The sequence below is a fragment of the Bos taurus genome, chromosome 1 (assembly GCF_002263795.3).
Source record: "Bos taurus isolate L1 Dominette 01449 registration number 42190680 breed Hereford chromosome 1, ARS-UCD2.0, whole genome shotgun sequence".
In the NCBI taxonomy this organism is placed as follows: domain Eukaryota; kingdom Metazoa; phylum Chordata; class Mammalia; order Artiodactyla; family Bovidae; genus Bos; species Bos taurus.
In genome coordinates, this window is record NC_037328.1 from 152,318,061 (window position 1) to 152,338,120 (window position 20,060).

The 20,060-nt window shown below is 52.5% G+C and overlaps 1 protein-coding gene across 1 annotated transcript in view; it reads right to left on the reverse strand.

Annotated features, from left to right (window-relative positions):
* Positions 1-20,060, reverse strand: part of SH3BP5 (SH3 domain binding protein 5) — an 81,345-nt gene that overhangs the window by 32,953 nt on the left and 28,332 nt on the right. Inside the window, exon 3 of the mRNA NM_001206288.3 lies at positions 17,652-17,780. Within this exon, the coding sequence (NP_001193217.1) occupies positions 17,652-17,780 (129 nt within the window). The remainder of the gene's footprint in view (positions 1-17,651; positions 17,781-20,060) is intronic.

The window sequence follows — 20,060 nt, forward strand, 5'->3', positions numbered from 1 at the left end:
CTAGGTATGAACGCGTGTATATGGAATCTAGAAAAATGGTGCTAATAAACCTGCTTGCAGGGCAGGAAGAGAGACGCAGACAGAACACACTTACGGACACAGCAGGGGAAGGAGTTCAGTTCAGTCGCGCAATCGTGTCTGACTCTTTGCGACCCCATGGACTGCAGCACGCCAGGCCTCCCTGTCCATCACCAACTCCCGGAGTTCACCCAAACTCATGTCCATCAGTCAGTGATGCCATCCAACCATCTCATCCTTTGTCGCCCCCTTCTCCTCCCACCTTCAATCTTTCCCAGCATCAGGGTCTTTTCAAATGAGTCAGCTGTTCGCATCAGGTAGCCAAAATATTGGAGTTTCAGCTTCAACATCAGTCCTTCCAATGAACACCCCAGAACTGATTTCCTTTAGAATGGACTGGTTGGATCTCCCTGCAGTCCAAGGGACTCTCAAGAGTCTTCTCCAACACCACAGTTCAAAAGCATCAATTCTTCGGTGCTGTTTTCTTTATGATCCAACTCTCACATCCATACACAATTACTGGAAAAACCATAGCCTTGACTAGACGGACCTTTGTTGGCAAAGTAATGTCTCTGCTTTTTAATAAGCTGTCTAGGTTGGTCATAACTTTTGTTCCAAGGAGCAAGCATCTTTTTATTTCATGGCTGCAGTCACCATCGGCAGTGATTTTGGATCCCCAAAAAATGAAGTCTGTCACCGTTTTCCCATCTATTTGCCATGAAGTGAAGGGGAAGGAGAGGGTGGGACAAACTGGGAGAGCAGCAGGTATACACGACCTAGACAGGTGGCCCGTGGGAGGCTGCTGTCTAGCACAGGCAGCTCAGCTCGGTGCTGGGTGATGACCTGGGGAGGGGGATGGGATGTGGATAACACAGCTGACTGTTGCACAGCAGAAACACAACACTGCAAAGCAGCCATCCCCCATACTGAAAAAAAGTAATGCCTGTTTAATTCAGGTACAAATGATGAGCCACAAATGACTTCCCGGTGGTCGGCCATCCTAACGCATCTTGTGATTTTCTTCTGTGGCTCCCACAATTAAATCAACGTCCCTCTGGGCACACGTATCCTCAGAAGTGTCCGTTCACATGATGTGAAAACTCACCTGAATAAGGACCTCACTGCACACACTAAATCACGAGGCAGGAACGCCATTCTCTCAAGATCTAAATAGTTCCCCTTCCACTGGGCCTCACCTCCTCCAAGCTGAATAATACATAATGCAGGTCCCAGTGGGTCTTCGGGAAATTCCTTCCTGGGTGACATTTTACCCCCTCTGAATTCACGGGACCAAATTTCTATACTTCTAATTACAGCATTTTGCCATGTTATAAGATAGTATAGGTGGAAAAAAAAAAAAAAAAACTGGCAATTTCCCAAATATACTGCCAGCACATCTTGAATGATTTTATCCTTCACTTGGCCTTCTTGACCAGCCAGCCAACTCCGTGAAGCCAAGGATGCTTTCTGTACGTCCGTGAGTCCCTGCCACCGGGACAGTGACGTGCAAACAGGTTCCCAGCCCTTCGTCAGTCGGGGGCCTTGGCTGCCCCCTTCCCGCTTTCTCCAGGCCTCGGCCTGCCCCGGGTGGTATGGCACCAGAGCCTGCTGGGGACACTTAAGCACAGCCAAAGGAGCAACTGATTCACTCAAAGTCATCCCCTCCCCACCAAGCCCTCTTCCGCCTCTGGGTCGGTGTGACTTGGCTCAGTTTTAATTACCAGCTCAAGATGAACCCAAAAAGGACTCGAGGTCAGGGGGACACAGACGAAAATGAAAGTAAATAAGGAAGGAAGTGAAAGTAAAAACACACACACCCCTCCTACCTGGCTCAGTATGTGGGAGAGCCAGCTGCCCCTGGCCAGAGGAGGCCATCGCCAGACCTGGCTCAGTATGCGAGAAAGCCAGCTGCCCTGGCCAGAGGAGGCCATCACCAGAACAGGACCCAGGAGGACACACGCCCAGAGCCCACGCCGCTTCGAGCACCTAGAGAGCTCCGGGGCAGACAGGAGCGGCTTTGGGACAGGGCGCGGCAGGGCCCCCAGCTTAGGAAGGTCAGCTGGGCACCGTCTGGCTTTCCACCAGGAATTGCCAGGCGAGGCCAGTCTCAGGGACTCAGGGCCTCTCCCAGCCCTAGGGGAACAAATCACAGCCAGTGGAAAGGAGAGAGCAAAAGACACACAGCAGGAGAATCCAAGGTCTCGGCTGAGACCGCTGTACCTGAAGCCGCTGCGTAACTGCAGCAGCCCCAGGACCCCCTTCCCGCAGTACCCATCTACCCTCGACGGAACCCCAGGCACCGCAGAGACCTGCAAAGGGCAGGGAGGCAAGATGCAATCTGAGTCCTTAGGAGCTCATGTTCGGGGGCAGGCAGGTTTCTCAGCCCTGTCAGGTTAGGAACCGCCGACGCAGAGCTCAGGCTGCCTGGGTCAAACCCTGGCCAGGTGACTTGCTAGCCGAGGGACCCTGAGTATTTGAATGCCCTGTGCCTCGGTTGCCTCATCTGCAAAACGTGGACAACAGAAACCACCTCGTGGGGTTGCTCTGAGAGGCAAGTGAGTTAAAACACGTGAAGAAAAAAAAAAAACACCACCACCATCACCACCGTGTAAAATACAGAACAGGTGGACGTGAGCAGGACAGAAGTGTCAGCTTTTTATACCAGCAAGCAGGTCTCATGCTGCAGTATTAGCTTATCGTGTGGGTTGTTATTAACCCACGGGACAGGGCTGACCCTCAAGGGGAGCTGATGATTACACCTTGAAATGCTGTTTATGATGTACACACCCACAAGCATATGTGTGTTCTCAGAGAATGACATCCACAGCTTTCAGCAAATTCTCAAAGCAAAGTGAAGGACACCTCAGTGCACGAGGGAGCCTGCAGGAAGTCTCCAGAAGGTGCACTGACCGGTGCCTTCATTTTATCAGGCCATCAGGCAAAGGGTGAAAGCTTCCGGCAGAACTGTCTACAATGATGGAAGTGCCCTCTGTCTGCAACATCCCCAAATAGCCACCGTCAGCAACCTGTGTTGAGTGAGCCTCTGACGTGTGGCTGGTGAAACTGAAGGACTGACCTTTGAGTTACGTTTCATTTTATGATTTATACTTAAGAGGCTCCTGGCCACTGTTCTGAACCTCGCAGAGCTAGTCAGTCTGGCAGGAAAACATCCCAGACAAAGAGAACAGGGTGTGCACGGATGCAAAACCCCTTGATGGACCCCGAGGTTGTGAGCAAAGCAACTTGATGCAGCTGGCAGCTAAGATTTGTGGCCGGGGCAGGGGGTGGGCACACTCGGGCTCAGCATGCACAGGAGCAGACGTGGAGGGTGAGAGGGGCTAGGAAAAGCCTTGCATGCTCTGGTCAGATCTGGGCTTCTCACCAGGGACGGAAGAAGCGCTGTGTCAGGCAGCTTTCTCTGGAGAAACAGAACCAATGGGCCGTGTAGACACCACTGGTCCTTGACTCATGCCAGTTCAACTTATAATTACCCACTTCACCAAGGGGAAAACATGACACCCAGTCAGTAGATACTTACTCTGAAGGTGGGCCTTTCTCGGGGCAAGAGATGTGAAGCACGACCCTCTCTTTAATCTTACGCAGGGCAGACATGGCCCTGAGATCACAAGGGTGAACCACCCACACTCTGACAACCATCTGTGCCCAACACTCCATTTGGTTTTTCCGTTCCAGTACGGTGTTCCATAAATTCCGTGAGACAGTCAATCCTTTACGATAAACTAGGCCTTGAAGACTCTTGAGAGTCCCTTGGACTGCAATGAGAGCTAACCAGTCCATCCTAAAGGAAATCAGTCCTGAATATTCATTGGAAGGACTGATGCTGAAGCTGAAGCTCCAATACTTTGGCCACCTGATGCGAAGAGCTGACTCATTTGAAAAGACCCTGATGCTGGGAACGATTCAAGGCAGGAGGCAAAGGGGATGACAGAGGATGAGATGGTTGGATGGCATCACCGACTCAATGGACATGAGTCTGAGTAAACTCTGGGAGTTGGTGATGGATAGGGAGGCCTGGCGTGCTGCATGCAGTCCATGGGGTCGTAAAGAGTCGGACACGACTGAGCGACTGAACTGACTGCCTGACTAAGGCCTTGTGTTAGAGGGTCCTGCCACCTGCAGACTAATGCACATGCTCTGGGCACACGTGGGGGGCTGGGCTGAGCGGGGATGTGCGGGAGGCAGGGCATGTTAAGCGCACTTGCAACTGAGGATTTTTTCAACTGATGACGGACTTATGAGGATGTCAGCCCACTGTAAACTGAGGAAGATTTGTGCATAGAAAGAGATCTATTTTAAGGAACTGGCTCACATGATGATGGAGGTTAGAGGTTCAAAATCTGCAAGCTGGACCAACAGGCTGGGGACCCAGAAAAGGGCTGATATTGCAGGTCAAGTCCACAGGCCTCTGCTGCACAAATCCCCCTTGTTCATGGGGAGGGGGTCTTCTGCTCTAGTCTGGGCCTTCAGCTGATTGGCTGAGTCCGACCACACCATGGACGACAATCTGCTTACTGAAATTCCATGGGTTTAAGTGTGAATCTCATCCAGTAAATCCCCTCACAGAAAAATTCAGAATAATGTCTGACCATGTATCTGGGCACTGCAGTCCAGCCAAGTTGACACATACAAGTAACCGTCACATCCACTATAGTTTTTGAGCAAGATTATCAGCAGAACTGTCTCTGTCAAGAGTCAGTTGGGAGGTTAGAGGGACAATTGGAGAAGAGGGCACAGGGAGGCGGGAATATCAAATGAAAGGCAGTTTCAAGGATCCAGGCAAGACACGAGGGCTTCCACCAAAGAAGTGACGGTGACTAACGAGTCATTTTAATTTGTATGTACTCAAAGGAAGTATGAATGGGTTCTGTGACTTGACAAAACCACACACACACACACCCCTTTATGAGAAGTTAGCATTTCCTCCCAGGACTCCAGCATAAAACAACGGGAAGGAGGGTTTCCGCAGAGCAGAAAGGGACGGAAGTGATGGAGCAGAGAGATGCAGGGCGTGCGGCATTTCCCGCCTCAGAGCAGTCCTGCGGGCTCTGGGTCACCTTCACCCACTTCAACTCTTTCCAACCCAGAGCCTCTCTAGGAGATAAATAAACCACAGCACAGATGTGGCAGAGTTGGTTAGCTGCCTCCCAAGACCCACGCTTCCCTCCGCCCTTAGAAACACGCTGCTAGCTAAAACCCTCCAAGCCATGCCTTTTTGCAGTCCCCACGGCTGTGCCCAGGCTCAGTGGGAAAACACCTCTCGGCCTTCTCTGTTCAAAGGGAACCTCTGCCCAGCTGGCTTGAGCCTGAGATCAAGAGACTTAAGTTCAAAGAGTGAGCGGACCTGCAACGAAAGAGAAGCAGTGTGGTTCTCTGGGACTTTCAGGCAGACTCTTACGTTAGAAGGGGCATCCCTCCCTTCCCCTTCCTCTCCTTCCGTCTGAAACACAGAATGTGACGGCTGGAGCTATCTGGACCACGAAGGGACTTTTGAGGACAGGACTCATGTGCTAGGATTGAGCAATAAAGATGAGGCTGGATGTCAAATGACCCTGGACTCACAGCATCAGTTGAGATTGCCTCATTCAGGTCTTTTTTCAGGTGAAAAAAAAAAAAGGATTCTTGTGTGTTTCGGCCACTGTTTTTACATCCTTGGTTACTTGCAGCAAAATGCGGTTTCCGTTTGATAGAGCATGAGACCATTATTTTGTGCATAAGGCAATATAAATTTCAGAATTGTAGGCTGTAGAGGTTAATCTATGTATTTTCTTACAGGCTTGGGGTGGAGATGGGGCCAGACTGAAGAGGAACCTACATAAACTTAATTTCCTTCCAACAACCACCGTCAAGAGCGCCCACTACACACGCCTGCAGCTGCCCTGCTTGAGAGCCCAGGCCAGTATGAAAACACCCCCCCGCCGTCTCTGTATCAAGAGAACTGGCTTCAGCTTGAGATCAAGAGACCTAAATTCAAAGAAATGAGAGAACCTTAGAAGATACACCATGATTTTTGGAAATAAGAAAGGCCTGGTGCCATCTCGGCAGTATGGTGCTTTGACAAGAGGCTGAGGAAGACACATGAGACTGGTAACACATCGACGAACACGTGGTATTTTTGCTGTTTACTTCCATTTAGACCGTTAATACATCTCTGAAGTGAGGCTTCCTAAGCCAGCCGATCACCACCTTGAAAGTGAAAGTGTTAGTCGCTCAGTCGTGTCTGACTCTTTGCGACCCCGTGGACTGTAGCCCGCCAGCTCTGCTGGCCATGGGATTCTCCAGGCGAAAAGTCTGGAGTGGGTTGCCATTCCCTTCTCCAGGGGATCTTCCCGACCCAAGGATCAAACCTGGGTCTCCTGCATTGCAGGCGGATTCTTTACCAGATGAGTCCCCCAGGAAGCCCCAGATCACTTCTTTAGTTGAAACAAAGAAGCACTCTTTCCTCTTTGAGAATGCACGCTCCCAAGGGCCTAAGAAAGTTCTAAATGGAAACATGAATAAACATGCTAATGAATAAAAGATTAAACTAACAAATAAAGGCACTCAAAAGACAGGGAAGGGGAGAGAGCCGGAGGGAGGCTGGCCACGGGCAGTGGCTGGAGAAGTCGGAGGAAGAACAGCTGGGAGCCCACCTTCTGCAAGGTCCCTCAAAGAGACCCAGCGGGTGTGGTCCCCCACGAACCCCCCTGAAAGGCAGCCATCAAGCCAGGGAGGGTCGGGAGGGGACAGAGGGGCTTCCCTGGAGGGTCCAGGGGCTAACACTCCACACACTCAGTGCCTGGGGGACGAGTCCGGTCCCCGGTCGGGGAACTAAGACTCTGCATGCCTCGCGGTACAACTGTAAAACAAGAATTCAATATGAAAAAGTAAATATTAATACATTTTAAAGAAATTTTTAAAGGACAGAAAAAAAAAATCTCAGACTCAGGCAGCTAATCTGAGAAACCCCATTTCCTCCTAGAAGCACCAAAGGCTGGGCATGTTTTAGTTATTTGGAATCCTAACACGTGAGCCTGCCGGGTGGCAAGGCTGTGAGCGCTGTGACTGCAGGGGCCCTGAGAACAGAGGCTGACTCTGAAACTACTACTCTCTCCATCTGGCCGATGACTCAGACCACAACTCCCCTCCTCGGCAGGGCTGCCAGATTTAGCAAATAAAAACACCGAACTTCCAGGTCCACTTGAATTTCAGGTAAACAATCTGTTTCAGTGAAATGTGTCCCAAGTATTGCATCGGACAGAAAGATGCTTAAAAAAACAAACAAGGATTAGGAACTCAAACTGAACCAGGTGTCCAGTGTCCTTTCTGCTGACCCTACCCATTTAGGGCTTAAACTTCACCAGGACCTTCCACCACACATAAAAGGAAACTCGCCTGTGGCCCAGACTCCTCACTATCTCTTTCTCGCTGTGATGGGGGTGGTTCCGTCACACACGTTTCAAGAAGCTCCCACTGTGTGATGAGCCCCGAGCTGGGACTCAGCCGTACCACCAGGCCCAAAGCAGAGCACCCCGAGCCATGGGGGTGTTTCTAAGCAGAAGGACCTGTACATCCAAAGACCGTAAACCTCGAAACCTTATCAGTCATCTACTTCTCAGTGTGAATAAGCTCACCAGAATCTTAGATGGGAAGTCTTCCTAGAAGGGAAGCGTGGACATGAGGTCTTACTGGGAGTGGGGGAAAGGGGAGAGGAAAGGAGCACAGTAGGGCAGGCAGGGGGCGTCCCCAGGTGAGGAAAGGTAAGTCAAAATGCTCTAGAGGAACGCTACCATTGGCTGGGGACCAAATTCTGTTGCCTGGCAACATAAAAGGCCTACTCACGTTGACAAAACTGGGAGCAAGAATACTCTGCTATCCATCAACTGAGAAACCAGTCACCCTGCTGCTCCCTCCGAGGGAAGGCCCATGATTTACAGGAGGGGGCAGAGAAGACAGAAGAGAAAAAGAGAAACGTTCAAGGAGGCTTGTGGTTTCAGATTCGGCGCAGAATTCCACCCCCGCTGGTCTGCGGTGACAAACCACAGCTGTCAGCTTTGAGCAGCACTTACGGGAAGGGGGCAGGCCTCAGTGAAAGGCCACTAAAGAAAAAGGGACAGTCCCCGGGAAGTCCCCCCGACCCACCAGGCGTTGGGGGACAGCATTCTGGGATCACAGCTTGCCACTAGCCCCGATCCTGGCTTCCCGCCGCCCTGCCCGGCAGGAAAGAGTCAAATGCAGGTAGAGATGGTTCTCGAACCACAGGAGAGAAAACCTCAGATCAGCCCCCGCCCACACAGCCATCAGCCAGGGGAAGACATCCGTCCGTCCATCCGACCAAAGCAAGGGCAGGTCAGCAGGAAGGGCGGCAACTCCAAGGGGAGTGGAGGGGGTGGACCCTTCCCAAGGGAGCCTGGAGACCCACTGTCCATCAGGAGTCTTCACCCTGGGTCAGGGGGGCCGTCCCTCCTCCCCCCGCCCCCCAAACCCCATCCCGACAGGAGACTCGAGGCTTCCCAAACACAGCTGCTCCTTCCCCAGAATCAGCCACCAGGACTGCAAGGCAGGACCTGGTCCCGCGGGCCCGGGAAGGTCAACGGCACACCCCCTGCCTGCTGTAAATCCCCAGCCCCGTCACCCAGCTCTCAGCCCGGGCGCCCGGGGGACGCAGTTCCCAGGACCCGACCCACAGCCACCCCATGGGAATGTGGCCAAGGACGTCAGTGACCCAGACCTCCTCACCCAGGCCCCCAGGGAGCACTGCCCACCCCGGGCAGACACGGGCTCAGCAGAAACACAAGCAACGAGGAGCCAGGGAGGCAGGACGGAAGGACACTGGGGTCCCGGCAGGGAGGGAGTTTCAAAGGGCAACGGTTGGCAAAGGCCCCACAGTTACCCCAGGGTGGCAAGGCAGCCCTTCGAGTCGATCACTTCTCTTACCTGCTCCCCCTGGGATGTGCCAGGCTGTGCTCACGCCTGCCAACCATCCCTAAATGCTGTCGAAGCGTCAGCAGTGGCCTGCCGCCAGGAGGAGGGAGACTAGGGTTCAAATCTCAGCTCCTCTCCACGGGGCCTGTGGTCCGGACACTCTCCTTACCTCCCAGAGCCTCAGTCCCTGTCCCCCCGCTGCCTGGCAAACCTGTGTGGCTGCGATGGGTTCATGCCCATAAGGGACCCACCCCTGGAGGCCTGGGAGCCCCATAGATCCTAATGAAGGGGGGCTACGGGAGCCCCTGATTCACCCAACTTCTCTAAGCCTCAGTCTCCTCCTCTGCAAAATATGTTTTTTAAACATGCTACCTGGAGCTTGCACAGCTCTTGAGAAAGGGCCTGGGGTACAAAGAGCATTGCAACTCACCTTCCCCTCCTCCCGCCGTCCTAGACCTCTGACCACACACCGTCCTCCAGGTAAGTGTCCCCTCCATGCTGCTGACGCCCAGCCCCCACCATCCAGCCATCTCATCCTCTGTCGTCCCCTTCTCCTCCTGCCTTCAATCTTTCCCAGCATCAGGGTCTCTTCCAATGAGTCAGTTCTTCAAATCAGGTGGCCAAAGTATTAGGAGTTTCAGCTTCAGCATCAGTCCTTCCGATGGATATTCAGGACTGGTTTCCTTCAGGATGGACTGGTTGGCTCTCTTCACTGTCCAAGGGACTCTCAAGAGTCTTCTCCAACACCACAGTTCAAAAGCATCAATTCTTTGGCACTCAGCTTTCTTTATAGTCCAACTCTCACATCCATACATGACCACTGAGAAAACCATAGTCTTGACTAGATGGACCTTTGTTGACAAAGTAATGTCTCTGCTTTTTAATATGCTGTCTAGGTTGGAACTTTCCTTCCAAGGAGTAAGCATCTTTTAATTTCATGGCTACAGTCACCATCTGCAGTGATTTTGGGGCCCCAAAAAATAAAGTCAGCCACTGTTTCCACTGTTTCCCCATCTATTTGCCATGAAGTGATGGGACCAGTTGCCATGATCTTCGTTTTCTGAATGTTGGTTGAGCTTGAAGCCAGCTTTTTCACTCTCCTCTTTCACCTTCATCAAGAGGCTTTTGAGTTCTTGTTCACTTTCTACCATAAGGGTGGTGTCATCTGCATATCTGAGGTTATCGATATTTCTCCCAGCAATCTTGATTCCAGCTTGTGCTTCTTCCAGCCCAGTGTTTCTCATGATGTACTCTGCATATAAGTTAAATAAGCAGGGTGACAATATACAGCCTTGACGTGCTCCTTTTCCTATTTGAACCAGTCTGTTGTTCCATGTCCAGTTCTAACTGTTGCTTCCTGACCTGCATACAGGTTTCTCAAGAGGTAATTCTCCACCTAGGGAAGGTCTTCTGCAAACAAAGCCAATGTCCAGATTTCCCAATAAAGAAGACTACAGTGGGATTAACGTGGGAATTCAGGGTACTTGCCAGCTTCCTCTCATTGAAAACGTGATTTCCCTGCCGTTCAAGGTCCCCAGCGCTCACCCATCCCTTTGGGCTTGGAGGGCTTTCCATCAGGAACAGGTAAGGTAGCTGCCCTCTTCTTGTCCTCTGCCAGATTTTATCTTCACAAGCAACTGAGCTCTTACCTGCCCTGCCTGGCATCACCCTTCTATCTGCATCTTCCACATCCCCTGCCAACCAGCAGAGGACTGTTTTCTCTTCTACCCATAGGGCATTTTTGAGGGTGGCGGTGGTGTTTTTGTTTTGTTTTTTAATGTAGCAGATTCACCTTAGAAAGATATTATTTGATAGAAAAATACATCTGGGGCAATAACTTACATTCTTTTTCTTTCATCCAATGCTTTACATGAACTAACTTATAATCATCATGCTAAACTGCAAAAATGGCCGTAATCCTCTGCAGGTGCTTTGCAGATGGAGTTTATCTTTTCCCCACCTCTTGCATTTGGACTGGCCGTGTGACTTACTCTGACTAACAGTACATTAACAGATGTGATGCAAGCAGAAGCCTGAAAAGGGGTTGCCCTTTCTGCTCCTGGGGTCTCAAAGAGTCGGACCCGACTGAGCAACTTTCACTCACATTCACTCCCTTTCTGTTCCTAGAACCCCAGCACCATATGAAGAAGCCTACACTAGCCTGTGGGATGAGGTGCCTGTAGGCCAGCCACCCAATACCTCAGCTGACAACCAGCCAACTCTGTGACAGATAAAGCCATCCCAGGGGCCTCCCTGATGGTCCAGCAGTTCAGCATCTGACTTGCAATGCAAGGGACACTGGTTCAACCCCGGTCCAGGAAGATCCCACATGCTACAGAGCAAGTAAGCCTGTGTGCCGCAGCTACTGAGCCTGCGTTCTAGAGCCCAGGAGCCCTCGAGTCCGTCCTCCACAACAAGAGAAGCTGCAGCAGTGAGGAGCTCTTACACTGCAAAGAAGAGCAGCCACCACTGGCCACAACTAGAGAAAGCCCGCCTGCAGCAAACCCTAGCACAGCCGAAAAATAAATCTTTTACAGAGCAACCAACCCCCGGCCAACCCATCAGCTGACTGTATACTCATGAGATCAGCCAAAAGCTGAGATCAGAAAACTGCCCAGCAAAACTATCAGCTAAATAAACGTATAAAGCCACTGAGTTTGGTTGTTTCACAGCAAAAGCTAACAGATACACAACTCCATTTTTCTTTTTTCTTTTGACCACGCTGTACAGCATGCAGGGTCTTAGTTCCACGACCGGGAGCGAACCCAAGCCACCTCCATTGGCAGCTGGGAGTCTTAACCAGTGGACCACCAGCGAAGGCCCTACAGCTCCATTTTAGAGATGAAGACATTGAGGCATGAACAGTAAGCAGCCTGCCTAGGTCCCACAGCTCTTACGTGGTACGCTGGGATTCAAAGCCAGGCAGTCTGGCTCGGAGGCCAAGCTTTGCCAGCTGTCCTACAGTTAAGTCAGCTAAGCTTCAAACATTTCCCCTCCCACTACCTCCCCAAAGGAGGTTAAAGGACTGGATGTGGGCCCCGTAAGTATAAAACGGGCAACTGTCAGCACTGAATAACCCTCACTGTTTTGCATTTGTGCTGCACTTCAGAGTTGCAAAGTCTCCTGACATACTCGAACCATTTTAAAAATAATAAAGGTGGCCTGAAGACCTGCAATCACAGGACTGGATCTGACTCATGGTAGGAAAATGAGCTGAATGACTAAGTGTGGTCTACACACGCAGTGGAAATATTAATCAGCCTCAAAAAAGGGATGCAATTCCAACACAGCCTTCATGGATAAACCTTGAAGACATGGTGCTTAAGTGAAAAAAAGCCAGTCACAAAAGGACAAACTCTTTACAAGTCTACTTTCATGGGGTACTTGGAGGAGTCAAGATCACAGAGAAAGCAGAATGGTGGTTGTCAAAGGCTGGGGAAAGGGCGCAGTGGGGAGTTATTACTTACAAAGTACGGGGCTACAATTTGGGAAAATGATAAAGTTCTAAAGATGGACGGTGTTGAGGGCTGCCCAACAGTAAGAATGTACTTAATGTTACTGAATTGTACACTTGAAAAGTTAAAATGGTAAAACCTATGCTAAATGCAGTTTACTGTAATTTTTCAAGAAGGAAAAATATAACAAGGGTTGGGACTGGCAGGAATGATATGATAGGCTTGGGGCCACTGTTGGGCTATTTAGATCCCAAGGAGCAGAGGAAGCAAGAAACTGTCGTTCGGGCTGAGTCACAGGGCTCCACCCCCTCGTCAGAACGTCCCGGCCACACACAGAAGGCTAGACGGGCTGGCAGATATGTCAAAGCCACCTTAAAGACAAGCTCTGGCTCACAGACAAAAACCCTCAAATAAATCAAAGTCTGTTTCCTGCCTCCGCTCAACCCAGGGGAAAAAAAAAAGTGTCCTGCCTCGTCTTAGCAGAACCCAGATTAGGTTCTCAAGATCACAGGACTGGATCTGACTCATGGTAGGAAAATGACTTGACATCAGGAACAATAAAGTCAGTGCAAATTACTGATGAGCAGACACAATTTCTAACAGCCCAACAACCACAGATCTCTGTAAACTCTTTTTGGAAAACCAAGCTGTATAAGTCTTTCCCTTTATAAATCTCCGTTGTTCCCCTGAGACTATGGATGGATGGATACGAGCATTCCGGACATCATAAAACCATACCACAGTATTATCTCATTATTTTCAAGAAAAATTGTGTGTGTGTGTGCTAGTCACTCAGTCGTGTCTGACTCTGAGACCCCATGGTCACCAGGGTCCTCTGTCCATGGGATTCTCCAGGCAAGAAAAAGGACATATATAAATATTAACAGAATGTATAGGGACTTATTTTTTTCTGAACTTTCTAAAATTTTTTTTTAAATGAAGCCTAAGGTCACATGGGGGCTCCCCTGGTGGCTCAGTGGTAAAGAACCCACCTGCCAATGCAGGAGATGCAGGTTTGATCACTGGGTCAGGAAGATCCCCTGGAGTAAGAAATCGCAACCCACTCCAGTACTCTTGCCTGGGAAATCCCATGGACAGAGGAGCCTGGTGGGCTACAGTCCATGGGTTTACAAAAGAGTCGGACACAACTTAGTGACTAAACAACAATAACAAGGTCATAAACGGATTCCGTCATCAAATATTATCTTATTTAAGTCATAAGAGGGGCTTCGCTGGTGGCTCAGCTGGTAAAGAATCTGCCTGCAATGCAGGAGACCCCGGTTTGATTCTTGGGTCGGGAAGATCCACTGGAGAAGGGATAGGCTACCTACTCCAGTATTCTTGGGCTTCCCTGGTGGCTCAGATGGTATAGAATCTGCTTGTAATGTGCGAGACCTAGGTTCGATCCCTGGGTTGGGAAGACCCCCTGGAGAAGGGAACGGCTACCCACTCCAGTATTCTTGCCTGGAGAATTCCATGGACTGTATATAGTCCATGGGGTCGCAAAGAGTCGGACACGACTGAGCAACTTTCACTTCACTAAGGCCGAAGGACACCTCCTAACTCTCATGGTCTGTGACCATCACTGTTTCACTGTATTCAGATCACTGTTGCCACAGTGATGAGGATGCTGAGGCTATGAAGGTGCCTTATAATACACTCTTAGAGGAGATGCTCTGAAGGCATCTCTGACACCATCGCTGCTACACACAGTCAGAGGGGCTTGTAAACATATACAGGAAGGGGCGGAGGTAAGAGCAGAGGGAGAGAACAGGGAGCCCCACTTCGCAGCAGCTGGAGGCAGGCCCGCCCCCTTTGCCACCAGGAAGGTCTGAGGACACAGACACACAGACAGACCCGGCCACTGGGCCAAGCCCAGCTGGCCCACCGTCCACAGAGATGAAACAAGGCACATCCGCGCCCAGCCCTGGCCTTCGAGGGCCCTGTCAGTTCCTCGGCTGGAGACCAACAAGGTCCCCGGAGGCTGAGGCGCAGGGGTCACTTTGAGCCTTCTCTGCCCTTCTTCCTGCCCACTTGTAAGGAGGAAGGAATTTGCGGGGGGTGGTTTGCAGGCATAAAGCCGGGCAGGATTCCCTCGACATTCATCTTGGGCTCTGCCAGCTGATAGAGAGAGCTTAGCCCCAGGGTCTGTACCGGATCATGAGGCCTGATGACTCCGTGGCTTGCCCACGGGACTCAGTCATTGCGTGACCAAGGCTTTCCCTGGCCAAGAGATGAGAGGGAAACGCAAAGCCACGATTCACGACTGGCCGGCAGGAGTGCCCGCCCAACCCAGCTCCCCACTATCTTCTTCCATCTAAGAGGACTGGGGTGCAGAGAAAAGGGAGTGGTGTGAAACCTATTCCAGGTGTGTTGAAGCCAACTGGGGACTCACCCACCAAATCCGATTTGAATCAACCCAACCCAGATGGAGCCGGATTTGCCAGTCTGCTCACCTAGCCACATGGCAGCAGAGAAGCTGTGAGAAATGCAATAATCAAAAGGGAAAGCTCGGCATGCCGAGGGAGGGCTGGGAGGAACATCTGATCAACCTCTCATTCACTTACTGGTTCATTTGCTCATTTCCTCAAGACTTGAACACCTTCTGTATGCCGCATTGCAGACATGGAAATGACCCAAGCAGGCCAAATTCTCTAAGTCTGGAAATTTCTCTAAGACCAAATTCTCTACGTCGGGTAGTGGGATTTCACTACCATAAATAAGTAGACGATAAGAGGTCACAGGGTGAGAACAGCTATGGAGAAAAGGCCTATCAAGGAACGGGGTTTGGGGTGATGGAGATGGTGGGCTGGCAGTTATCATTCCAATGTGAGCCCAGAAAGGCCTCGTTCATAGAAAAGAAAGTGAAGTCGCTCAGTCATGTCCGACTCTTAGCAACCCCGTGGACTGTAGCCTACCAGGCTCCTCCGTCCATGGATTCTCCAGGCAAGAGTACTGGAGTGGGTTGCCATTTCCTTCTCCAGGGGATCTTCCCAACCCAGAGATCGAACCTGGGTCTCCCGCATTGCTAGCAGATTCTTTACCCTCTGAGCCACCATAAAGTGTCATCTGAACAGAAACCTGAAGGAGATGGGATGGACCAGGCAAATCCTGCAGTTAAGACCACACACCAAGGGATCCACAAGTTCAAAGACTCTGAGACAGGATGAGGTCTGGAATCAGCTCAGCCAGAGGAGGTCACCACACGTCAGCCAGGGCTGCTGGCAACCCGAAGGGCCCACTCCAGAGGCCCCTGAACACAGAGGTCCCTTCAGCAGTTCCGCTCCAAAATCTCAGTGCTGGGGACACAGTGGGGAAACTCCCAGTGGGGATGCCACTGCCAAGGGTCCAAGGGGACACCTTCACAGGCCCCTGCAAAGTCCCCCAACAGCACAGGGACCTCTGTGGCCTCAAAAGGCCCAAGGATTCAAGTGACGGAGCCTTTTCAGAAGAGGGGATTTCGTGCCTTCCTCAGGACTGACCCAATGTTTACAGTATCAGAAACATCTCCTTCAATCTAAACAGAACCCTTCATACTATGAGGTCAAGACCACTACCATCCTGGGATATGGGGGGGTGAGACCCATCTCCCAATAGGGGGCACGCTGAAGGCTGTGACACAGGGCACCCTGGAGGGGGGATGCCTCAGGGTGGGGGGCTTCTGGGGACTGGTGAGCACCTTCTGGAGAAGAACTTCTTCTCCCTGGAAAGCTGCGGGCCTGGGTGGAGCACAGAGGGAGGAGAGCGGAGTGGCTGAGACACAGGCTTCTCGCAGGCCAAGGCACCCAGGCCCCATGACATCACACAGCCCAGGGCAGCAGGCCAGGGAAGGGCGGGTTTCAGGCCGCTCTGTCCAGGAGCCAAGGCAGCGTCTGCATCAGGTTCCAAGCAGAAAGCTCAGCTCAAGGTTCGGAGCTGCAAAACCCAAGCCTGCAGCGAGGATCTGGGCAGAACCACCAAACATCAAAGGGATCCCCGATGAGACATCTGAGGGGTACCCGGAGAAGGGCCAGGGAGAGGAATGCCCATGTCCTGGCCCCAGATCCTCCATAGCTCCAGTCTTATTGCATCCCTGGGGCTCCCCTTCCCAAGGGCTCCCCTTTGCCTGCTGCCTCCCCACCTCCCAACAACACACGGTGCACACGCAGAGGGGGCTCGCAGGGGAACCCACCCTCACCGAGGATCGGCTTACAGGCAGAGACTCGGGGAGGCAGCATCTTCCATCACCAAACACACAGCAGGGACAGGACCTCACTATGGACCAACTCCTGAGCCCTGGGGGTGAGCCAGCCAGCTCTGCTGTGTGTTGGGAACTCTCTTCCCTCCTGTTCCTGGAGCCTCAACCTGACCCCGGGAGGTCCTCACACCGCTGATGATCCACGGAAGATGCCCTCTGAAGCCAGCAGCCCCAGCGGCCTCCCCCCTTTCTGGTCTCAGGTCCTCTGTCGCCTGTCTGTGCTCTCGGGACAAAAAAACCAATGTTTCAAGAGAAGGAAATGGTCAGTTCCTCCCAAACCTGGAAGGAGAATTCGAGAGGAGTGTTCTTCCTGGGGCTGACAGGCAGTCACTAGGAAAGCAGAGAACAAGCCAGGTGGTCTAATCACAGCCTCCCGTCCACGTGAGCTGGCCTGGCCTCTTGGGAAGTGGACCAGGTACCAACTCCAGCAGCGAGGCATTGCCCAGTGACCCTGCTCAGTCGTGTCTGACTCTTTTCGATCCCATGGACTGTAGCCTACCAGGCTCCTCCATCCATGGGATTTTCCAGGCAAGAGTACTGCAGTGGGTTGCCATTTCCTTCTCCAGAGAATCTTCTCAACCCAGGGATAGAACCCAGGTCTCCCACATTGTAGGCAGACACTTTACCATCTGAGCCACCAGGGACGTAATAATATATTGTTGAAAGCTCAGTCACATCCGACTCTTTGATACTGGAGTGGGTAGCCTATCCCTTCTCCAGGGGATCTTCCTAAGCCAGGAATCGAACCAGGGTCTCCTGCATTGCAGGCAGATTCTTTACCAACTCAGCTATCGGGGAAACCACCGGTGGGGACATCCAAACGCCAGCACCCACATGGCCTTAACAGCACTGAGAGCGGGAATGAAGGCAGGCTGTGGGGTGCGAAAACAAGGCACCAACTCCAAACACGCCTCCTGATGAAGTCACGGCTCTCCTGCACCCCGACCTTCAGCAGGGGGGCCTGGAGATCAGAGGTGCCCATGGCGCCAGGCAGGGCAATGGGCAGACCAGGCGCTTACCTGCCTCGCCACCCTCCGAGCCTCCCAGTAGGGCTTCGAGTCCTCCACGGCCTTGCCGATCTTCTTCACCAGTTCATCCAGCTTCACCGTTGCTTCCACAAGGACAGAGCGGAACTTCTGACGGATATCCTGCAGACAGGAAATTGAGGACAGTTCAGGCTTAAGGAGCCTGTGGAAATCCACCTGACTTCCCCAGAAGCCTCCGGAAGGGCCTCCACTCGACCGGGAAGCCTGTGCATACAAGCCCGTGTCAACAACAACGGCCCCCGAGAGAATCTGGTGTGATACTGCAAGCGTCCCAGCACCTGTGCCAGCTGGCATGGCAGCCCCCGGCTGTACGTGGCTACTGAGCACTTGACCCTGGCTAGTGAGACAGACAGAAGGAGCTTTTCACTTGGTTCATTTTATTTAGATATGCTTAATCAATGAGGCCATGACTACAGCATCAGAGAGAGTAGGTTAGACCACAAAGCTCCGTCCAGGGGAAGATGCCTAACCTGGTCACCCCGGCAGCCTCAGTCCATGATGATGGCAGCACTCGTCACACGCCCACGATGTCCCCAGTCCTGTGACACGGACAACACTAAACAGTGTGTGCCAATTTCCGACAGGCCAGATCCTGTGCTCTGCCTTGGGCTTGGTCCCTGCCTTCAGGACGCCTCTAGTCCGGGGGGGTGAGACGGGGATAAACACAGCCCATCCCCAGAGAGTGTGTGAGGATGAGACCGGCACAGCTGGCGTGGGACCCAGGACCCAGAGCCTCAGCAGGCCAGGTAAGGGGGGTGGGAGACTCGCCCTTAGAGGGGGACTCGTGGGGAGCTCCCAGGGGTACCATCCGCACGGAGGCCTGAAGCACGGATGGGAGGAGGGAGACACTGAGTCCAGAGCACCAGCAGAGCCATGCCCACAGCGGAGGGGAGGATTGGGCTGGCGTTTTCCAGAGACTGCAGGAAGCTGGACATCCAGAATGTGGGGAATGGCTAGAGATAAGGGCGGCCACGCCCTCCAGAGATGCCACGAGCCATGCGGGCCTGGACAGGCGTCGGGGAGAGGGGAATCGGGGGTAGGCGGCACCAGGCTTCACTGCACTGTCAAAGTCAGGAAACCAGGTCCACAGATGACCCAAGGAGGAGAAGAATCACAAAGACAGTCTGGTTCCAGCTCTAGGAAGACACTGGAAGGGTTGGTTGGGGCTTCAGAGACCCAGGCCCCTCCACCCCTCCTCCCCCAGGGAGCTGGCCTGGCACGGCCACAGCCTGGGGAGTCTGCCTGCATCAGAGGGGCGATGTGGGCCCTGGGGGAGGAGGAACAGCACATGCTCACCAGCCGCAGGGGGGCCCCAGGAGCAGCCGGCCACCCCACTGGTACACACGTGGTTGTCGCTGGCTGCAAAGGGGCTGCCTCACTATCTGAAAACTGCTTCTAAGCAGAAGATTATATGGACCTCACGGGTCACTGGGAGAGCTCACAGAGGGGTCAGGAAGGCCCTGATCACGCCTAACTCGCTCTCCCCCCATCATTTCGCGCTTGGGCTTTCTAGGTGGGTTTGAAACATACGAACATGGCCTTTGTCTTACACAGAGCATCTCAGCCCCTGGGCGCCCCCATCCTATACCCATGGTCCCTCCCTCCAGTCATGCGTCCTCATCATCAGAAGCTGCTCCGCCTTCCCTCTTCTCTGGCCAGGTCTGCAGTCACGTGCTTCAGCTACAGCTGCTGAGGACAGAACAAGTTAGACTTGTCCTCCAGAGGACACGCCGCGCACGCGCGTGCGGGCCGCCCGGGGACAAGCAAAGCCCTGCTGAGCTGCTGTCGGGCTTGACTTGCAGTCCGTGGGAGGCAACGTGTTGGCTGCAGCTCCAGTCTTTCAGCAGAGACAAGGAGCTAAACCGGGTTAAACCTCTATCTACAAGCTCCGATTGAGTCAATTCTTTACGCATCGTTTTTACTACCTATAAAATGGTTCTTTTCCATCTCCTAAGAGCTAACACCTAGATCGGGCAACACAGGGCCCCCATTCCTACCTGGCAACCAGGGGCTAGAAGTAGAGGAGAAGACACCCCTTAGAGAAAGTCCTTTCCAGCCCCGTGCCCTGTGCCTGAGCCACGCCCAGCCTGATTCACCCACTGACCTCCCCTCCCAGCCCTCGGAGACTTCTGATTGCCCAGAGCTGCTACTGGCACCAGTGACTGTAACAGCTGGGTGCCTAACAGCTAGCTCCTGGTCACACAGTAGGTACTCAATAAATGCACACAATGTTTTTTTCCCCCCTGGCATAAAAAGAGACCCATGATTCTACAAGGGGGTGGCTCTGAGGGGCAGCTGACCCAAGGGAGGAAAACCTGCTTTGCAAACACACCCACACACACAACTGCATCTCCAGGCCACAGGCGGGAAAACCGGAGCCCA